At 37.4% G+C, this 22,958-nt stretch overlaps 1 protein-coding gene across 4 annotated transcripts in view; it reads right to left on the reverse strand.

The window, feature by feature from the left end:
* Positions 1–22,958, reverse strand: part of LOC150107666 (ATP-dependent DNA/RNA helicase DHX36-like) — a 589,788-nt gene that overhangs the window by 106,255 nt on the left and 460,575 nt on the right. For all 4 annotated transcript variants that reach the window (XM_090391452.1, XM_090391454.1, XM_090391451.1 and 1 more), the window contains 2 exons: positions 19,672–19,749; positions 7,409–7,508 (listed from right to left, as the gene is read on the reverse strand). In XM_090391452.1, coding sequence (XP_090247578.1) covers positions 7,409–7,508; positions 19,672–19,749 — 178 coding nt within the window. The remainder of the gene's footprint in view (positions 1–7,408; positions 7,509–19,671; positions 19,750–22,958) is intronic.

A 22,958-nucleotide genomic window follows, 5' to 3' on the forward strand; every position in this document is an offset into this window, starting at 1 on the left:
TTTGTGAATGGAGAGGTGAGTGACACAGGTTGAGAGAATAAGAGAGAAGGAACACAAAGTGGACAGGGAAAAATGAAACGTCAGGGTGGACAGGGGGACACTATATGAAAAGTTTATATGATGGGTTCAGGAATAGATGTGTGAGTGCACAAGCAAAGATTAAGATGGTCAGGGATGTGAGGATGACATTCAGGTCTAGGGAGAGATTTAATATCAGTGATGATAGACAGGAATTGGACAGCAGGGAGTGTGGAGGACTCATATCTGAGAAGTGAGATCAGTGGAAGTTGTTATAGAAACCAAAATTAGCTATTTTGTATGCTTACAAATGCTAGAAGTATTCAAAAGAAGGAGAAGATATTGTAGCATTGATAAAGTTCATTTGCCTCAAATTGTTAGTATAAGTGAGTCATGGTTGAACATGGATGACGTTCTGAGAGGAATAGAGATAGAGGAATATATAGTCTTTCATGAAGAGGCAAAGCAAAAAGTGAGGAGGAATGTTACTGATGATGGCAGAGGAGTTGTACCCATCTAGATTAGAGATGCAGGAGCAAATACTGACAGTGGTTTTGAAGCAATATGGTGTGAAGCAGCAGAGATGAACAGGATGAAATGCTTAGTAGGGTGTGTGTTGCTATAGACGTGGTAATGTGGAAGTTGAAGAAGTGAGAAGGAAATGTTTAGAGAAATTGGTCTTGCTAATAAGAAAAGGATGATCATTATGGGTGATTATAAAATAACGTCAAGTGTTCAGAGCCCTCTAGCGAGTAATGTATTGGACGAAACACACCAATATTCGGTAGACGTACACAGTGGAACATGGGCATTCGATTTAATGAAAAACAAAATAGTACCAAAAGATGCCAACAGGGGAAATTTTGGCACTGTCAAATTAATTTTAGTAGGTGTGACTATGAATGACTAAATGGCAAATGAGAGACAGCACACATCAATTTCATGACGTTTATTGTTAATCACAAATGAAGTTCAATATGACCACCATTCTGATGTTCCAGGAACTGCATATGGTGCACGACATTTTCCACAGTGGCTCGCAACATATCGGAATCGATTTGTCTCACGTGTAACGTTATTCAATCTTTCAAAGTTGGAATATCGGGTACATGTCCTTGATACACAATGCTTTTAAGAAATCCCCACAGCCAAAAGTCACAAGGATTGAGATCAGGCGATCTCGGTGGCCATGGCGTGAGAAATGCATGACTAATGATTCTTCTGTCAGAGAAATGTTGTCGCAAAATACACTGTACCTGAAATACGATGTGGGGTGGTGCACCATCCTGCATGAAATGGTCGAATCGAGACATCCTCTTTGCTGCAGTTGTGGAACCACAAAGTTCTGTAGCATATTGGCATACCTGTTAGCATTGACGGAACAGGTCACTGGTCCATTTTGATGATTTTCCTTGTAAAAATATGGACCAATGATAAAAGACGCCATAAATCCGCACCTCACTATGACTTTGGGCGAGCGGATAGGCATCTGCAGACACACGTGTGGATTAGTTGCAGCCCAAATGCGACAGTTGTGTGTGTTAATATCGCCATTCAAATAAAAGTGCGCTTCGTCACTCCATGAAATCTGCCACGGCCATGCATCATCCACTTCCATGCGCTAAGAATCTCAAAGATAAGTCGATTCATGTGGTCACATCACCAGGGTGCAATTCTTGAACATGACTGATTTTATAGGGGTAAAACTTCAACATCTGATGTAGGATTTTCCACACCATTGTGTATATGATATCCGTTTTCCGGGATAGTGCTCGTGCACTGCTGGTACCCAGCACATTCGTCATCTCCTGTGCCACAATAGCAGTTGCAACTTGTTCAACTTGTTGGTGATTGATTGGTTTGCATCCCCTGCCTACCTGCACTGCTAGAGTTGCAGTAGTTTCAAATCGGCGAATCAGTTTTCGTAAGTTTGTTACGCTAATCGGTCCTTTTCGTAAATTTTTCATACGCTGAAAATCACAAAGACAAGCGCTGGCATTATTGTTCCACTGATAATAGAGTTTGACTAACAAAGCACGCTCACGTAAGATAAGAGGCATCGAAAAGCAGTTCGTCTACGAATGATAAGAAATCTCACAGGCTTTCCTTTTAGTGCATGATCACTCCCAAGAAACGTGATAATGCAAATTAATGCATTTTACTTGGAAAAAGCGCCAAAATTTCCCCTGCTGGCGAATTTTGGTACTTTTTTTCCCATTAAATCGAATCCCCATGTTCCACTGTGTACATCTACCAAATATTGGTGTGTTTCGTCCAATACATTACTCGCTAGAGGGCTCTGAACACTCGACGTTATTTTATAATCACCCAGTACACTGGAATGAAGAGACACTATTAGGAACTAAAGAGAATGAATTTCTTGAGTTTTTAAGGAATAACTACATGAAGTATGTAGCAGAATACACACATGGATCGAGAGTCATGGATTTGATTATCTCATCAGAAGATACTGTTGTAATGAGGTATGAAATCTTCCTCCAGTTGGTGAAAGTGACCATGAAGTGATCACATAGGTGGTGGCCAGCCATATTATGACTTTTGTGAGAAAGAGTTATACGTGGAACTATATGGTAGGTGATTATGGCAAGCTCAGGAGGTGGCTTGCAGTGATATCATGGAATGAGGAATTGTGGGAAGGAAATCAATGCTGCTTGGTCTCTAATCAGGAAATATCTGGCAGAGGCAATGACTTATTCCAATGATGTATTCCAAAGGTCAGACAGGAGATTAAATAAGGTATTTGCAAAATGGATGACTGCAGAGGTGAAGTAAGCAATCTTGAAGAAAAGGCATTGACGAGGCAGTACAAGATGAGTGGAGGTAATCAGTTACGTGAGGAGTACAAAGAGCAACCAAGGAAGGTGACTCACTTAGTAAGGGGAGCAGCAGTTAGCAAATGACACTAAAATAAATCTTAGAGTTTTTTTGACATATGGCCAGTAGAAGGAAGAATGATTATGGGAGTATGATCTTGGTCAGTCATAATGAGAGAATGATAAACACTTTGAAGGATATAGTAGAGGTGTTTAATGAGCAGTACATTAAAGTATTTCATCCTTGTGATTGTAACATAATGCAAAACTTGAAAGCAGTGGAAATTGGGTAAGAACCAATGATGGTGAGTGAGCCAGAGGTAATGTGAGGAATTGAGTAAACATGATGTCAACAAGGCCACAGTACTTGATGGCATACCACCTTTGTTTTGAGGGAATGTTGTAGGGAGTTAACAACAGCCTCAACTTACATTTCTAACATGAGTATTTGATTAATTCAGGTTCCAAAGGAGTGGAAAAAATGGCAAAATTGTTCTGCTTCATAAAGGCAGTGATAAGACTAAGGCTTTGAATTATAGGCTAATTTGCTTATCTGGAGTTGTCGTCGAGGTATTGGAGAAGCTAGTGAAGAGAGGGATTCAGAACTGTGTTGACACAGTAGAATTCTCTTTAATGGACAGCATGGGTTTGCTAAAGGAAGATCAGGTTTTAGAAATCTGCTTTCTTATTATAACAAGGTGAAAAATAAGCAAGTGAGCATTAAGTGAATAAGTATATACAAAAAGACCTAAAAGGACAAGGGATGCATATACAGTAGTATATTTAGATTTTACAAAGTCTTTTGATAGATTGCCACATGACAAACATAGTGAAAGTGGAACAGATGGGGTTGAATGGCAGATTAGTGCACTGGATTGGAGACTGGCTGTCTGATAGGTATCAATAGCTTGTGTATGGGGAAGTGATATCCCAAAAGGAGGAAAGTCACTGGTGGTATGCCCCAGGGATGTTTTGGAGCCATTGTAGTTTCATTTGTATGTAAATGATATTGGAAAGGGCATAAATGGTGATATACAGTTGTTTCCAGATGACGCAAAATTGGGGAGAGTTGTGAGAAGTAGAGCAAATGTTGTAGCTTTGCAAGAGGACCTAAATAGACTGTCTGAATGGGAAAGTGTGTGTGCAAATATCAGTTTAATGTTGCAATGTGTAAAGTTTTGAAATTTGGGAAGGAAAGATGAGATGCAGAGTATAAGATTGGTGAGAATATTTTAGATGAGGTGGAGTAAATGAAAGATCTGGGGTGATGGTGGATAGGGACTTGAAATTTTGTGGGCAGTTTGCTAAAACTGTGAGGACGACATAGCAGATTATAGGAATGATGCAAAGAAACACTAATGTGTAAAAAGTAAGAATTTTTTTGATTCCATTAATTCCATATGCAGCCTGATCACCAGGTCACAGATATGGTCACCAGGTTTTCAAAAGGATGATGAGATGTTGGATAGGGCTAGAGACGACTGACTAAGTTGGTTGACTAAGTTTCTGGTCTCTGGAATGTGGAATATGAGGACAGATTGAGAGAATGCAAATTACAGAACCTATTGGATAGAAGGAAAAGGGGAGACATCGAGACATATAGGTTGGTAAGGAGTAATTAGGTAGATTTAGGTAGAGAAGTAGATTTTTTGCATCGAGAGTGGTGGGTGATTGGAATGCATTGCCTGAGAGTGTGGTGAGTGCAGGGACAGTGAATGCATTTAAGTTGAGGTATGATGAGCTATGTTTATGAGAGTGGGATCTCCCATGATTAATCTCATGACTCCATGGATGTTGATGATGATAATAATACTAAGAAGAAGAAGAAAAGTGAAACATGAATGTAAACTAGCACCTAAGCCTAAATACTCGTTTACAATATATCCAGTTAAGGATAACATTGGGAACTGCCGTATTGATGTTATTTATTACCCAGATCTTAATATTGAAATGATTCATGAGTGTGGTGAGCACATTTATGTCATTCATAAATGTAGATTAACTCAAAGTTTAAAATATCAGAAGGAAGAAACCACCACAATATTCAACCAATAAACCATTAACAAATGATGAATTAAATGGTTTGTCAAGCTTTGTCTCTTTGATATATATCTTATTTAGAAATTCTGGTAAATGTGAGGAAAAACAATGATAAGAGATGTTTGAGAATTTTGAAATTTTGAGATTGCCCAAACTCTATACAAAGCAAAACCACCTACTTTAAATATACCCTTCTCAAAACAGCAATACTGTCATCACAAACACTGATCAAGGTAATACCACTGTTGTCAAGAATACCAGCAAGATGAATCGTAAAGTTAATATCTTATTGAGAGGTAGGTCAACCTACAGTGTAATCAACAGAGATCCAATAAAACGTCAAATCAATAAATTAAATAAATTATTAGACAATGGTACAATCTTGGAATGCCACTACTGCTGACAGGTTATGAATTCATTTCTGATACGCCTGGAATTTAATAAACACAGCAGTTCACTTTTAGGTCTATAATCAGTCCTATTCAGCCACATGTCCTTGTCCAATCACTTTTATTACTGCATACTCAACTAACCCCTCCCCACATCTCGATCCATTCCATGGATATGTTGATCATCCCTTATACATACAATCACTGCTACTTCCAACATCCACTCTCCCTATGCTGTCTCCTTGTCCATCCAGCCTCCTCCGTTTCCCTGTTCCATTTGCATTCCTGTTCTCTCTTCACCTCTCACACTATCTACTATGACTACTACTACTTCCATTGCCAAACACTTCAGTTTCTTTCAATCCAATCTCCTGATCTTTCATTTCACTTCTTACATTTTCTCAGCTTGTATCACACACACACACACACACACACACACACACACACACACACACACACACACACACACACACACACACAGCACTTCCTCCCAGGAACAGCTTTTTCAGTTCAGTCACTCCAAATTCATTCAAGTGCAATCCATTACTTTTATATAATTCCATTCTTCCCTCAAATATATGCCACACATCTACAAACTGCCCTCCCTTCTATTCACATAGCTTTGCCAGCATACCATTCATAATTCTCGCTCTCCGTCTCAACTCATCATTCTCATACCTCAGCAACACTCCGATAACTTTTTCCACTATACTGTTGTCTTTCATTCTCCTCAATAACCACCTGATATCTGCCCCTGCATTTTCCTTACATCCACAAAAATTATTATTATTATTACGCGACACCTCCAGGGAATCCAAAGAATCATCGAGAGAGGGCACCCACTCTACAGCACTCTGTCTCCACAACTCAATCCACCAACTACAATGAACCGCAGCTACCTTCATCATCTACACCATCGGCTCCCAACCAGTGGTAGATGTACCCCCCCCCCAGGGGTACGTGCTGAGCCATTCAGGGGAACATGAAAAATAATCAGTAATGGTGGAAAAACCTCATTTCCACTATTTTACTGAACAAAAGTGTCAGTATTTAAAAATAACTATTTTAAAAACAAGGGATACAATTTATAGAAATGGGTTAAAAGGGGTACACAAGTGGAAAAACATTGGGAACCATTGATCTACACCATCACCATCTATCACCAACCATCACCACCAGTATTTTCACAGACAATCACAAACATCCATGCCCATGGCAGGATTCGAACCCACAGCCTCTTGGCCAAATCATTTGTTCTCACAACCACCACTACTGTTGCTTATTTCCTTCCCATATCCAAAGCATAAAGTATCTTGTTTATCCTCCCTCCTGGAAAGCAGACGTTGTGGACTCTCTCATTAATCAATCCTCTAATAATGGAATCTCCATACACTGCTATTCTCGAATCATTTGTTACTTCTTTTCTTTTTGCTCCCTTTCATTTGTTTTCACAAAATGTCTAATATCACTCTGCATATTTCTAATTTCATTTTTCATTTTGAACAACTTTTTCTTCAAATTCTGCATTCCAGCAATTTTACTCTTTGTTGTCTCCATTCTCATTCCCTCTCACTCTGCCGTAACTTTCTTCTATTTCTTCATTCCCACTTCCTTTCACTCCCATTTCACTTATTTTTGTTTATTCATTTGTATGTTCTTTCTCTCCATCAGTCTCAGCTATTCAAACAGTTTTTTTGCACCAACATTTACACTAACTTTTATTATTTCGGTTTGTTTCGCATTTACAGATAACTTGTAGTCTAACAAAATATCACACTTATACAAATCTAAACCTCTCGCTTCCTGTTCAGCTTTCCACAAACAAATCTTTCACACTTCGCTATGGATGCATGTTGCATTCACGACATTGAACCTTTTTTTTTAATAGCTTTTGATTTTCATGCCACATGACATGCAGATGTCATTTGTAGAGCCATTGTGTTCTGTTCAAGGCAAGATTCAAAAATTCAATAAAATAAAAAGTCAGCCATCAAAAATAAACAATATTATAAGTTATAACACAAAATAGCACTTATCTTTTCCATAGCTCTTACTGACAACACTATGTAACAGCACTCTACTGGGAGTTCAAATTAACAAATATTAACATTCATATTAACAAATTACCTGAGTGAATATTGAAGGCTTTCTTTTTTGGATCTGAATCATCAAGGAACTGCAGTTGCTGTAGATACCGGGCAAACTGTCTCTTCAAATTACGTAACACCTAAAATAAAAGTTTTTGTTTGTTTTTATTGAATTTCTGAATTCAATAAAATTATTATTATAAGAAACCCTCCAAGGAGTCGATCACATATCACACACCAGATGTTATACCTTCCTTTCAAAGTATATAGTATTCCAGTTTCTTAAATTAATATTCTGCCTTATAAAACATATATCATTCTGTGTTATCATATAAGCCAATAAACATCATGGATATAAAAAATTTTGATAATCACTATTTTTCCATAGTCTCTTGGACATCCTCAGGGAAAAAAAAGTTACATTAACATTAAAAAAAGCAAAAATAGGCACAGCAATAGCAATAAAATAAACATGCTGTTTAACCAAATTCCTATTAAATGCTCTTTGGATGGCATTTAAGGAAGTTCAAATATTTTTAGGACATAAAACAATAATTTTCTTATCTCCTGAAACAGAATATTTACTAACATTTGGAGTATACTATATAACCAAGGTCAATTCTCAGAAAACAGTACCTACATTAAATTTGCTTCTGTTTTAAAAGTAGTGTTAATGTATTGAACCCACTACACTCTATACAGAGACCAATGCATGCTCAGCTAACCAAATCTTTCCATATCTATTAAACCTTATATCATCCCCTTCTTAGATGGGTCGTATGTCAGCTGAAAGAAGAGGATCATAAGAAATCACCATCTTTTTGGCTCAAGATTATACATTACTATAATCAACATATAACTTTGAATTTTCCATTCCTAGAATCATGCAAGAATGACTAACAAATATGTTAGATTTTAATATTTATTAAAAGATCAAAATGAAACTGATCAAGCACATAAAAGAATTTTTAAAAAATACCTCCGTAAACATAAAAGTGAAAAGAAAATATATCAAAAAATTATCAGGCCCTATCTCAGCAACTGGGAAAATGTCTTCCAATGTTCTTAAATAACGGAGCCAAAATGAAAAATGGAATCATAAAAAAAAAAAAAAAATGGCATCCTTCTTCTAGTGATGAAATACATACTTCTATGCACTACTCACTTGAGTGGTTAGCGCATCCACTCTCCAGTCAAAAGGCTGGGGATTCGAATCCCGCCATGGGCATGGATGTTTGTGATTGTCTGTGAAAATACTAGTGGTGATAGGTGATAGATGGCAATGGTGTTGATGGTTGCAGATGAAGACAGAGTTCTAGAGCAACTGCCCTCCTTCAATGAGTCCATGAACTCCCTGGAGGTGTCATGTAATAATAATAACAACAGGTGCAAGAACACAATATTATTCATCACTTACTCTGCAAAAAGCTCCTGTTAGGTCTTACATTGTAAAGGTTCTTCTTTTACAGTTCTTAATTATTATTATTAGGGGAGGGTGATTAAGTGTCAAAGCTGTATAACTGAGAGGAGACCTCCACATAGGCTTTAAAGGAATGCAGAGAACTCACCAAGGCTTCTGACCTAATGTTCAATCCTCACCTTCTCGTGGAGCACCATGTTAAGTATTTACCTGAATACTGAATGAACGAGGATGGGCCAGCAATTTGGGATTTAGCCAACCAAATTGTAATCTTATTGGCTTAAACCACAATATTAAATGATGGTACAACATGAGAGAATTTCATGCTGGCTGGGGCACTGCCCGGTTAAACAAGGCCCCCTGTGGTTTTCACCAGGGAAATAGGGTGAACAGCAAAAAGTTAGCTATTGGAACAAATCCTGAAACACATAGCAAATCAACATCATCAGAGTTCAAGATCGGTACCAATAACATAAGAAGCCTGAATGGCAAAGAAATGGAGCTAGGTGAGGAATTGGATATGTACCAGATCGACATAATAGGGGTGACTGAAACAAAAAAGACAAAAACTGGTGGGATCTTTCTGAGCAATAAATACAAAATGTTATATTCAGGAAATGAGAATAAGAAAAAGAAGGAGTAGCCATAGTATTCAATACTCAATACGAGGCTAATCTTGTTGAATGGCAGGCAGTCTCAAGTAGAGTGATTAGGCAAATGTCAGAATGGGGAACTAGACGATGAGACTGATTTGTGCCTATGGTCCCACAGAAGGATCTAATAAGATAGAAGTGGAGGAATATTTTGAGGCTTTAGAGAAAGCAACTGACACAATGAAAAATGAAAAGATGAGCCTTGTTGGGCTAAATAGCTCTAAATAATCTAAATAGCAGAGTTGGAAATGCTTGTCACACATACAAAAATATTTTGGGAAAATTTGGAGAAATGAGCAAAGCTAATAATAATGGCAAAATATCTGTTGGATTTCTGGTCAGGACATGGACTGGTTATTACTAACACAATGTAACAACATAAAAATGTCCACAAATTCAATGAGACTTTTCTCCTCTTAAAGAAATGTCTCATTGACTATGTTATTGTTGATAGTGATGTTTTCTCCCTGGTGCAGGGCACCAGAGTGTACAGAGGATTTGAAATTGGAAGTGATCACTATTTAGTCTTGAGCAGGATAAAGATTTTCACATTGAAAAGAATAACATGTAAGAAAGTTTTAAAGCGAATAAAAGTTAAGCAGCTCTCAGATATGAACTGTAGACTAAAATACACAAAGATTATTGAAGAAAAATTGAAAGAGTTTGAGAACAGGAATCAAACCTTGCAGATTCAGTGGCAAGCCTTGCAGAAAAAACCTGACTGATTCAGCCAGAGAGGCATGTGGTGAGGTTGTCTGCAAGCATATAAAAATCAGAACTCCATGGTGGACACAGGAAGTTAGAGACGCTTTTTTTTTCTCCATTTTTCACATTTGAAATCCGTAGATGCCGTATGGTCACGGCCGTACCTCACATGGTTTTGGCAATGATGTCTTCTGCTAGAATAAGTGGTAGGATCGAAGATTCCCTTTCCAAACAAAGTTTGCAGGACAATCACAAACATCATGCACACAGTGGACACGCTAACCACTCGGCCAACCAGGCTGGCTGTTAAAGAGACAGAGAAGGAAAAGAAGAAAGCATATCAAAAGTACCTAGCAAATAAGTCAGCTTGTGCTATTAGACAATACAGAGACAAATGTAAGAAAGATAAACGTGTAAAACTAGCTAAACAAAAGTCATGGGAGGACTTTGGCAAGAATACAGAAAATAAATATCAAGAAGGTAGCAAGATATTCTGGAGGTTGTTGAAGCAGCTGAGAAAGGAGGAAAGAGTGCTGTAAAAGGAATTAGAGATGATAAAGGTGACATGAAAACTGGAGAAAAGATATCCTTGAAGCATGGAGTAATTACTTCGAAAAATTGCTAAATGAAACAAGCAGTGATATCATTGTGGAAAAAAAACTCAACAGGCACGTAGTCAGGAATACATATCCATACATGAAGTAGAAAAAGCAATCAAAGGCTTGAAATGTGGAAAGGCAGCAGGAATAGATGATATTTGACCAGAAATGGTAAAGTATGGTGGTATAAAAGTCTTACAGTGGCTGCACTGCATAGTTCAGCAGGTCTGGACAGAAGGACGAATTTTGGATGATTGGAGCAGAGCTCTCATTGTACCCATACATAAAAAGGGAAATAAAACTGAATGTGAGAAATACAGAGTATTTCTCTACTGAAAAATACCTCTGTACCTGGTAAATTTACCTAGTAAAATTTATTTAAGTATACTTAAGAAGGACTGTGGAAGAAAAGTGTGGTGAAGTACAAGCTGGATTCAGGCCAAACAGAGGCTGTCAGGATCAGATTTTCACTTTACGACAAACAGTTGAGAAATCATGGGAATAAAACAAAGATCTGTATTTAACTTTTGTAGATATGGAAAAGATTTTGTAGATATGGAAAAGGGGTGCTTAAGGGTCAAAGTTGTATAACTGAGAGGAGACCTCCACATAGCCTTTAAAGGAATGCGGAGAACCGACCAGGGCTTCTGACCTAATGTCCAATCCTCGCCTTCTCGTGGTGCACCCTGTTGGGTATCTACTTTGATACTGAACGAACGAGGATGGGCTGGCAATTTGGGATTTAGCCGACCAAATTGTATTCTTATTGGTTAAACCAAAATAAAAAATGATGGTACAACATGACAAAATTTCATGCCGGCTGGGGCGTCGCCCGGTTAAACAAGGCCCCCGTTGTTTTCGCCAGGGAACCAGGGCGAACAGCGAAAAGTCAGCTACTGGAACAAATCTGAAAACAAACCCCAACTCAACATCACCAGAGTTAAAGATCGGTACTATCAACGTAAGAAGCCTGAATGGCAAAGAAATGGAGCTAGCTGAGGAATTAGATAAGTACCAGATCGACATAATAGGGGTGACTGAAACAAAAAAGACCAAAACTGGTGAGATCTTTCTGAGCAATAAATACAAAATGTTATATTCAGGCAATAACAATCAAGGAAAAGAAGGAGTAGCCATAGTATTCAACACAAAATACGAGCCTAATCTTCTTGAATGGCAGTCAGTCTCAAGTAGAGTAATGTGGGCAAATATGAGAATGGGGAACTGGACAATGAGACTTATTTGTGCCTATGGTCCCACAGAAGGTTCTACTAAGGTAGAAGTGGAGGAATTTTTTGAGGCTTTAGAAAAAGCAACTGACACAATGAAAAAGGAAAAGTTGGTCCTTGTTGGGGATCTAAATAGTAGAGTAGGAAATGATTGTGAGACATACAAAAATATTTTGGGAAAATTTGGAGAAAAGAGCAAAGCTAATAATAATGGCAAATATCTGTTGGATTTCTGCTCAGGACATGGACTGGTTATTACTAACACCATGTTCCAACATAAAAATGTGCACAAATTCACATGGAGAGAAGAGGCTAGGAATAAGAAAAGTCTCATTGACTATGTTATTGTTGAAAGTGATGTTTTCTCCCTGGTGCAGGACACCAGAGTGTACAGAGGATTTGAAATTGGAAGTGATCACTATTTAGTCTTGAGCAGGATAAAATTGAATTTCATATTGAAAAGAATAACATGTAAGAAAGTTTTAAAGCGAATAAAAGTTGAGCAGCTCTCAGATGTGAACTGTAGACTAAAATACAGAAATATTATTGAAAAGAAAATGAAAGAGTTTGAGAACAGGAATCAAACCTTGGAGATTCAGTGGCAAACTCTGAAGGAAACATTGATTGATTCTGCCAGAGAGGCATGTGGTGAGGTTGTGTGCAAGGATAAAAAAATCAGAACTCCCTGGTGGACACAGGAAGTTAAAGAGGCAGTGAAGGAAAAGAAGAAAGCATATCAAAAGTTCCTGGCAAATAAGTCAGCTTTTACTCTTACAGAATACAGAGACAAATGTAAGAAAGCTAAACAGTGTGTAAAACTAGCTAAACAAAAGTCATGGGAGGACTTTGGCAAGAATATAGAAAATAAATATCAAGAAGGTGGCAAAATATTCTGGAGGTTGTTGAAGAAACTTAAGAATGGAGGAAATAGTGCTGTAAAAGGAATTAGAGATGATAAAGGTGACATGAAAACAGGAGAAAAAGATATCCTTGAAGTATGGAGTAATTACTTTGAAAAACTGCTAAATGAAACAAGCAGTGATGACAGCACAGTGATAAAAAACACTGACCAGGCATGCAGTCAGGAATACATATCCATACTTGAAGTAGAAAAAGCCGTCAAAGGCTTGAAATGTGGAAAGGCAGCAGGAGTAGATGATATTCAACCAGAAATGCTGAAGTATGGTGGTATAAGAGTCTTACAGTGGCTGCACTGCATAGTTCAGAAAGCCTGGACAGAGGGACGAATTCCCGATGATTGGAGTACAGCTCTCATAGTACCCATATATAAAAAGGGAAATAAAACTGAATGTGAGAATTACAGAGGTATTTCCCTACTGAGTGTTCCTGGCAAGATCTATGCAAGTATACTTGAGAAACGGTTGAGAAGAATTGTGGAAGAAAAGCTTGGTGAAGAACAAGCTGGATTCAGGCCAAATAGAGGCTGTCAGGATCAGATCTTCACTTTACGACAAATAGTCGAGAAAGCATGGGAATATAACAAAGATCGGTATTTAAGTTTTGTCGATTTGGAAAAGGCATATGACAAGGTGCCAAGAGAGAAGCTATTCAATACGCTGCAGTTATATGGTGTCAATGGGGCATTATATCAAGCAACACGTAGTCTTTATTTGAGTTGTGAGTCAGCAGTTAGAATTGAAGGAAGTACAGGAAGATGGTTTAATGTTAAATCTGGTGTGAGACAAGGATGTACATTATCCCCTCTGTTATTCATTATCTATATGGATCACATTATGAAGGAATGCGGTATTAAACCTGATATCAAAATTGGAGATGTTAATGTCAGCTCTTTGCTTTATGCGGATGATGTTATACTTCTAAATAAATCCGCTACAAATCTGCAAGATTCTCTGACTAAATTGAATAGCTGTTGTAATAGATATGGTATGAAGGTCAGCAATAAAAAGACAAAGACAATGAAAATAGGCAGAATCGTTGAAAATGTCAACTGTGTTGTGAATGGAGAACCTGTGGAACAAGTAAAACATTTCAGCTACTTAGGCACAATTTTTACTGAAGATGGTAAACTAAATATAGAAATAGACAACAGAATCAGCAAAGCTGGTATCGTGGGAAGTCAAATGAATAAATTCATATGGAATAAGAAAGAAATTAGTCGGAACACTAAATTAGCTGTATACAAGACTGTGTTCAAACCAATTTTAACTTATGGATCTGAGAGCTGGGTCAGAAGTAAAACACTTGACCAAAGACTAGAGACTGCAAATATGAGAGTCCTGAGAAAGATTAGAGGCGTGAATAGATGGCATCAATGGCAATATCATATTAAAAACGAGGATATTAGGAAAGAACTTGACATTGTCAGCATCCAGGAATGCGTTAGCAGAGCTAATCTCAGATGATATGGTCACTTAAATAGAATGGGAGAGGAAAGATTAGCAAAACAAGTGTTCTCTGCCAAGTTGGCAGGAAAACGACCCAGAGGAAGACCAAGATATAGGTGGATTGATACAGTACAAAGTGCCTTAGACGATAGAAATATAAGATCTGATAATGTTGGAGTCTTGACAAGTAACAGACTGATTTGGAGGAAAATTGTAGATAGGAAGTTAGTAATGATGTAGTTTTTTCATGTAGTACTGTCATATCCTGTACACCCCTTGAGGGTACATGGCAGGAATTTGATGATGATGATGATGATGATGATGAGATATGGAAAAGGCATATCACAAGGTGCCAAGAGAGAAGCTATTCAAAATGCTACAGTCATATGGTGTCAATGGGGCATTATATCAAGAAATACTTACTCTTTATTTGAGTTTTAAGTCAGCAGTTAGAATTGAAGGAAGTACAGGAAGATGGTTTAATGTTAAATCTGGTGTCAGACAAGGATGTACATTATCCTCTCTTTCTTATTTATTATCTATATGGATCACATTGTGAAGGAAAGTAGTATTAAACCTGATATCAAAGTTGGAGATGTTAATGTCAGCTCTTTGCTTTATGCGGACGATGTTATACTTTTAAATAAATCCACTACAAGTCTGCAAGATTCCCTGACAAAATTGAATAACTGTTGTAATAGATATGGTATAAAGGTTAGCAATAAAAAGACAAAGAAAACAGGCAGATGCATCAAAAATATCAACTGCATTGTTAATGCAGAACCTATAGAACAAGTAAAACATTTCAGCTACTTAGGCACTATTTTTAGTGAAGATGGTAAATTAAATATGGAAATAGACAACAAAATCAACAAAGTTGGTAAGGCAAGAAGTCAACTGAATAAATTTATAAGGAATAAGAGAGAAATTAGTCAAAACACTAAATTAGCTGTATACAAGACAGTATTTAAACCAATTTTAAATTATGAATCTGAGAACTGGGTCAAAAGTACACTACTTGAACAAAGACTAGAGACTGCAGATATGACAGTCCTGAGAAAAATTAGTGGCATGAACAGACGGCATTAATGGCAATCATATTAATAACGAGGATATTAGGAAAGAACTTGACATTGTCAGCATCTAGGAATGCGTTAGCAGAGTTAATCTCAAGGTATGATCACTTAAACAGAATGAGAGAGGACAGATTAGCAAAACAAGTGTTCTTTGCCAGGTTGGCAGGAAAAAGACCCAGAGGAAGACCAAGATATAGATGGATTGATGGAGTAAAAAAGTGTCTTAGAAGAAAGAAAAATAAGATCTGTAGATAGGAAGTTAGTAATGATGTAAATTTGTCATGTAGTACTATCATATCCTGTACACCCCTTGAGGGTACATGGCAGGAATTTGATTATTATTATTACTTGACACCTCCGGGGAGTCCAAAGACTCATCAAGGGAATGCACCTACTCTGTCTCCACTGAATTCTCCAACGAACACTAATCATCACATAGCAATAAGGGAATGGAATTTCTAGAATTCTTGAGGGACAAATGTCTTAGGCAACATGTAATAGAGAGAACAAGAGTTTTGGATTTGGTTATAGCATCAGAAGAGTTGATAATAACTGAGATGACATCTCTCCCACCATCTGAAGAGAGTGACTATATGGTTTTGACTTGGAAAACGAATAGACATGCAGGAGTATCAAAGAGACGGGAACTTATGTGGAATTATATGGCAGGCAATTATAATAGTCTAAGACGTCAACTTGGGGACGTTGCATGGAGGGAGGAATTGGAAGGCCAGTTATGAAAGAATATTTGTTAGCAGCAATGTTAAGTTGTATATCATGAGTGAACAAGAGGACACAATTTGGAGTAAAGTGGATAACAAACAATATTAAACAAGAATTGCATGCAAAAAAGAGGCTGTCAAAGAGATATAAGGAAACAGAAAAAGAGAAGATGCACGAAGAGTATAAGACACAGGCCAGAAGAGTGACTAGTATGGTAAGGAAGACGAAACTGGAATATGAGAGGAGATTAGCCCTAAGATCCAAAGAAAAACCTAGGGAATTTTTTAGATATGTGGCCAGTAGGAGGAGAAATGACTGTGGGATAAAAATGGGAATAGAGTGACTGATGCAGAGGACTGCATCAGTCACTCTATTCTATGCAGAATTGAACAATTCTGCATAGAATTGTTCAATGACCACTTTATTGGAGTATTTCATCCTGGAGGAGTCAGTTTTAATGCTAGAGGGATAGGGCAGGTTCAAGGTTTAGAGGTACAGGAGGAGAGTGTGTTTCAAATACTGAGTACTCTGGATGTCAGTAAAGCTGTGGGACTGAATGGTATTTAACCACGAGTTTTGAGAGAATGTGCTGGAGAACTGACAGTGCCTTTGACCTGGCTTTTCAATGAAAGTCTGGCTACTGGAAAGGTGACTATGGAATGGAAGGAAGGTAAGATAGTGCCATTGCATAAGCACGGTAGCAGGCTGGAAGTGTCTAATTATAGACCAGTTTGTGTGTCATCAGTAGTTAGTAAGATCTTGGAGAAAGTAGTAAAGGACTGTATATAACATTGGGCAGATGAGGGTAATGTTATCTGTGAGAGTCAATACGGATTTGTGAAGGGGCGCTCTTGTTTTAGCAATATGCTAGCTTTTTATGATAAAGTTACAAGAGCATTAGATGAGGGCAAGGCATATACTGCCATTTTCTTAGACTTTAAATAATATAGGTCCCAGTACTGATGCGAAGCTGGGAAGGATTATTAGTAATAGTGCAGATGCGGAAGCCCTGCAAGAGGATTTGAATAAGCCAGATAAATGGGCAAATGAATGTGGTTTTCAGTTTAATGCAGCAAAATGTAAGGTCTTGAGGTTTGGGACACATTGATGGGATGCTGCATACTCTATGGGAGGAGTTAAACTGCAGGAAGTAGGGGAGACAAGAGATCTGGGGTTTGATGATTGATAGAAACCTGAAATTCAGGGGACATATTGCAAAGTAGTGTAGGTAACGCAGAGGATCGCTGCAATGATGAGAAGGACACTGACCTGCAGAGATAAAACAGTTATCATTCCGTTGTATAAGACCTTGATCAGACCACACTTGGACTACTGTTCTCAGATTTGGTCCCCAGGATTTGAAGGGGATAAATTAACTCTGGAAAGGGTACAAAGGCGGATAATAAATATGGTTTCAGGACTGTACAATGATAGTTATGAGGATCGGCTGAGGGAATGTGGACTGCAGAGTTTGGTGGATAGAAGAAGGAGAGGTGATATGATTGAGACTTTTAAACTGTTGAGAGGTGGTTACAGGGTTGACACTGGGGAGTTCTTTTGCTTGGTTGAACAGCGGGAAGGAATGATGACAAGAGGTCATCCCTGGAAGTTACAAAAGGAAACTGTGAGCAAGAGGGTGAGGAGTGGTTTCTTTGCATGAAGGGTGGTTGAACCACGGAATACATTGCCTGATGGAGTGGTGAGAGCGAGAATGGTCAATGAGTTCAAGGAGTGGTATGATAGACTTTGTGTTTTTTTTTGGGGGGGGGGGGGAACCTCCCTCGATGAGTCTTGATAGACTTTGTGTTTCTTAGGAAGGACCTCCCACGATGAGTCTTTTGACTCCATGGAGGCCTGAATAATAATAATAATAATAATCTACACCAACGCCATCTACCGCCCACCACCAGTATTTCCACATACAATCACAAACATCCATAACCCATGCTAGGATTTGAACCTGCAGCCTTTTGGCTGGAGAGTGGATATGTTAATCACTCTTGATGATTGTTCACCAACCTGCTTTAATACTTTCTTGTATATGCTAGATTGGTGTTGGTAGGATTCCCTCATGTTCCATGCAAATCTATTTAAACCAAACCCACACCAAGCCAGTGTTAATATTCTGTTATCTATTTCCATATTTAATTTTGCACCTTCACCAACCATGGCACCTAAATAACCAATATTTGTTAGCTGCTGTATAGGTTCACTAATAAGAATGCAAAAGAAAGGATTCTCTTTAATTGCATCTGCTCAATGTCTATCAGATGACATAGTCTATGTATTTTATTTGCTTGTTTTGACTTTCATGTCAAAAACAAAGGAGTGAAAGATATCAGTAAAATATATGAAATGCCCTATGCCTATAACTATATGTTGTATGTAAATTGTGTGTGCATTTTCCTGGCCAATTTGCTATATGCAGTATGAAAAACCAGAGTTTCCAGGAGGAAATACCTAACACCACTATATGAGACCAGCTAAGCCATCTTTACTTGAAAAATCCTGATAAAGGGTCTTCGTGTTCTAGATGGGATTCAAACACAGATCTTTAGAACCAAAGGGCATTATTAAAACTGAAAAAAGTATGAACGTTGTCCACACTATAGTGGTTGCTTTACTTAAACAGTAACAGGCAACACAGTTGCCTGTACATACCTTCCCTTTAACAAAATTTAGTGATTGCATGAGTTTTGCATAAATTTAGTGATTGCAGTGACTCCATGGATATATCCATGTAATAATAATATTTTTGGTAAACTAGTACAGTGGCTAATAAGAATCAACCCATTTGAAAAACCCAAGTTTGAATCTGCCTTGAATCTAAAACATTTATGTGGACTCTTCAGTCCATATAAATGTTTGCATTTTTATGGACTGAAATGACAGAGAAATTTTATATGCCAGAGAAACTAACTGGAAATGTATTTCCTCCTGCAAAACAAGAAAACCAGCAAGAAAACTAGCATTCATTGGCATAGCAGATTCTGGAGGAAGAATGACTATCTTATCAACACCAAAATTCAGTTCACAAGAAGTCTATTTAGCTAAGGCACAGAGGAACCTGTTAATAAAAAAAAAAATAAGCAGAATTGATAATGGACAAATAGTTAAGATTTCTGCAGTTCACTCCAGTTAGATTCATGGATTCCAAAATCCTGTTCTGAAAACCAAATATGGTTTTATGCAACTCTGGGACAGGGTGATGGAACATCTCAAGATATGATTTGTTTCTTCAAGTAGTTAATGAATACTAACTCTAGAATACCAGTTGTATCACACAAAATTCCAGAAAAACAATCTTTGTAAGACTGGGAAATACTTTAAAATTCAATCTGATCTCTGGTGTATGGATGGGTGACCATGAGAGTGAATCTTTAATCTCAACACTATAATTGCAGCATTACTTTAAAAAAGATTCTAAAAGAAACTTTCTATTTAGGCATCCACAGAAAGTATAAATTTCATACTAAGATTTGAAAGCAAGATTATGTTCCCATCATAGATAATTATACTGATAATTACTTACCTTTAAAGTATTCCAAGAAAGGAAGTTTTCTGCACAGTAACTACGTCCATTTCCATCCTGTTCCGCCTCTTCCCAGCCCTGCAGATATTGGCAATTTTTGTTTAGAAAAATAAAACACTTTATTGATTTTTTATCCCCCAAAGAAGTAAATCGATGATTTCTAGCAATTAAATAAAATGAAAAACGTATATAATTTAAAGTATTTTCCTGTTAGAACAAAAGGAAACATTTAGCAGTGAAATATCTCTTATTCTGAAGGTAAGTTAAAATGCATTTAAATATGTTCTTTACAACTTTCTTGATATTTTTGCTACACTTTACAAGTGCATTTTTAAATATTCATGTTTGTTGCAACTTAACTGCTAGTAGTTAGCCTCTAAAATTATGACTGTGCTAGTTTTTGAAGAATAAAGAGAAACTGCAAATATTAACCAATGGCTGTACGTGTTGCATCACATCTGATTTTTAATGACTTTACTTCAGATAGCAGATCCTCATATTTATGTCAATCCCATGTCCAATATGTTGGAAACTATAGTACATTTTATTAGCACTGTGTATTGGAGAATTAAATCCAAGAACCCTGTTTAAAACCAAATAAGGAACTTTTTTTACAAGTATTCAATTACTTGGGTAGTGATCTCACACTAGGCACTGCAAATCATCTACCACTTAAGAGTATTTACAAACATCCATGCCATAATAGGATATTAACCCATGGAACTTTTGGTTAGGAAGCAGAGATGCTCTCCACATGGTCAAATCAGGACAAGATATACCAGGAATTATGAGTCCAACTTAACTAATATTTTATGACTAATAATAATAATAATAATCGTATGATGATACACGGCCGTGAGTCCCCTTTACGGGGAGGTACAGCACCATCTCAGCCCCCCCCCCCCCCAAAAAAAAAAAAAAAAATTTTATCCGGTCTCTGGAACCGGCATAGCTGACGAATCAGACCTATAGTTGGGTCAGTATTCCTGACTGCAATCCATGTGTGTGTGTGTGTGTGTGTGTTCACTGGACCGGTTTGCCTGCTTGCAGGATGAAAAAACCCAGGTGGAAAAAACCCTGCTGTCCACGCCTAAGACTGGCTAACTTGGCTATGGCTGAGGAAGATCCTTAAGCTCCTCACGTTGTCGACGGGAATCGAACCTAGGACACTCCTTCCCCAGGCATATGGTTGTGAAGCGCATAGCCACTAGGCTAACTGCACGGATTTTATGACTGATTTCCTATCAATCCTTTTTCTTTCAAATGGTTTTTATCAGGTCTCAGATGTAATCAACTCTTAAATTTTGATCTTTTGTAGCACTCATAATGCATCAATAACTAATTTTCTGGATTTTTTTTTTCAGTTATTTTAAGCTTCAAACACATATTTAGCCAATACCATCTCCCATTGTGTTTAAGTGACCATACCATTCCACATATTCTCCCCCAATTTTCCTTTGGATTTCATGTCAGAGATCTTTGGTCAACTGCTTTAATACTTTCTTGTATATGCTAGATTGGTGTTGGTAGGATTCCCTCATGTTCCATGCAAATCTATTTAAACCAAACCCACACCAAGCCAGTGTTAATATTCTGTTATCTATTTCCATATTTAATTTTGCACACAGTCTATGTATTTTATTTGCTTGTTTTGACTTTCATGTCAAAAACAAAGGAGTGAAAGATATCAGTAAAATATATGAAATATACTATCCTGAAACATACAAAATAAACTTATAATTATTTATTATCATGGCTAATTATTATAATAATTAGCCATGAGCTATATATGCAGAGTGCTTCTTTCAATTAATGGAAAGCCAATGAAGCATTAATGATATGTCATCTGTTTTCCTGCTCATTTTCATGTCTTTCCATTTTTGATTTTCATACCAAATTTGTCACATGAATTATTTAATTAAAAGTATTATGTCTAAGTAATACTTTTACACACCTCGACATTTCACTCTATATTCTCCAAAAACACATAAGGAACAAGCACCTTACTGCCTTATTCCTTTCATTTTCATAAACTAGTTTTTTAATTTATTTGTCAATCCTTGCAGATCATCACATGCTTCTCAGGCAGAGTCAATCCATTAATGTTTTCTTCAGATTCTGTCTCTAAGGATGGGTCTTTTAGATGCAAATATACAAATAATAGTTGTACATTTGCATCTAAAAGTTCACATCAAGGAGAAAGAGAAGTAATCACCAGTCTGAAACCCTGAAACATCAGGAGAAATGAATCATCAGACATCTGATGATGCATTCCTCCTGATGGCTGATGAAGACAAGAATGACTGTTTTCATTTCTCGATTAACACTCATTCTTGTCTTCATCTTATGCTATGGATCAGGTTGGTGGTTTCCCATCAGACGTGATAGTCCTCTTTCATAGTATGATAAGGGAGGCCTAACTTTGAAGACTGGTAATTTTTAACATATTCTGAATGTTCAGTGGCTCTGACCTGTCTTTCTGGTTTGTTTGAAGTAGGGTCATATACCAGCCTGATTGAATGAGTGCACATCACCATGCCACCCAAAATGCTTTGGGTTTGAATCCTACAGTGCATGGATGTCTGAGTGTTTTTATGTGATTACTATGCTTATTGAAAAAAAAGAAGAAAAGTACCACATAGTCCTGAAAGTAGGGTTCCTGATTATCTAACCTGTTAGCCCATTATCCATAGTAAGAAATATGTTACAAGTTTCTGATCTTTGTAGGTAGAACTTTATAGGTAAAAAAAAAAGCTTCAACTGCACACAAATTTACATATAACAAAGTGATTGGGGGGGAGGGGGGGAAGATCACTCTTATCTTCAAGAGCAAGATATGACAAGCTCCCCAGCTGATTTTTGAACCATCTTATACTTCTAGAAGAGTGCTTCCAGCAGTTATTTTGAGTTTCTTTTCTCACAAGGCAGTATGGCTCTGATGACAATATATACTAGGAGCAAGGAAATAGAAAAGGATAGAAACCAAAACTTATCAGTCACCTAGCAATACTTAAGACAATCACTAATTAGATGAAGTAGAAGAAAGTATAAATCAACTTAAAGAACACAACACCGGGTACTGATAGAATTAGACAAATTCATCAAATCCAATAAATATACTATGGAAAAGTGAAGAGACATGGCAGAATGGAAAGACTCGCTTCATATGAATGCATAAAGAAGGAATCAAAAATAACTGAATGTGAAAAGTACAGAAGGATATCACTCCCTTCAGGGTTGCTAAAGCATCAGAGGCAGATAAATGTGAGGAGATTTCCATACAGATT

Source organism: Typopeltis vanoorti, chromosome 4 (assembly GCF_054136105.1).
Source record: "Typopeltis vanoorti isolate ZY-2024b chromosome 4, IOZ_Tvanoo_1.0, whole genome shotgun sequence".
Classification (NCBI taxonomy): domain Eukaryota; kingdom Metazoa; phylum Arthropoda; class Arachnida; order Uropygi; family Thelyphonidae; genus Typopeltis; species Typopeltis vanoorti.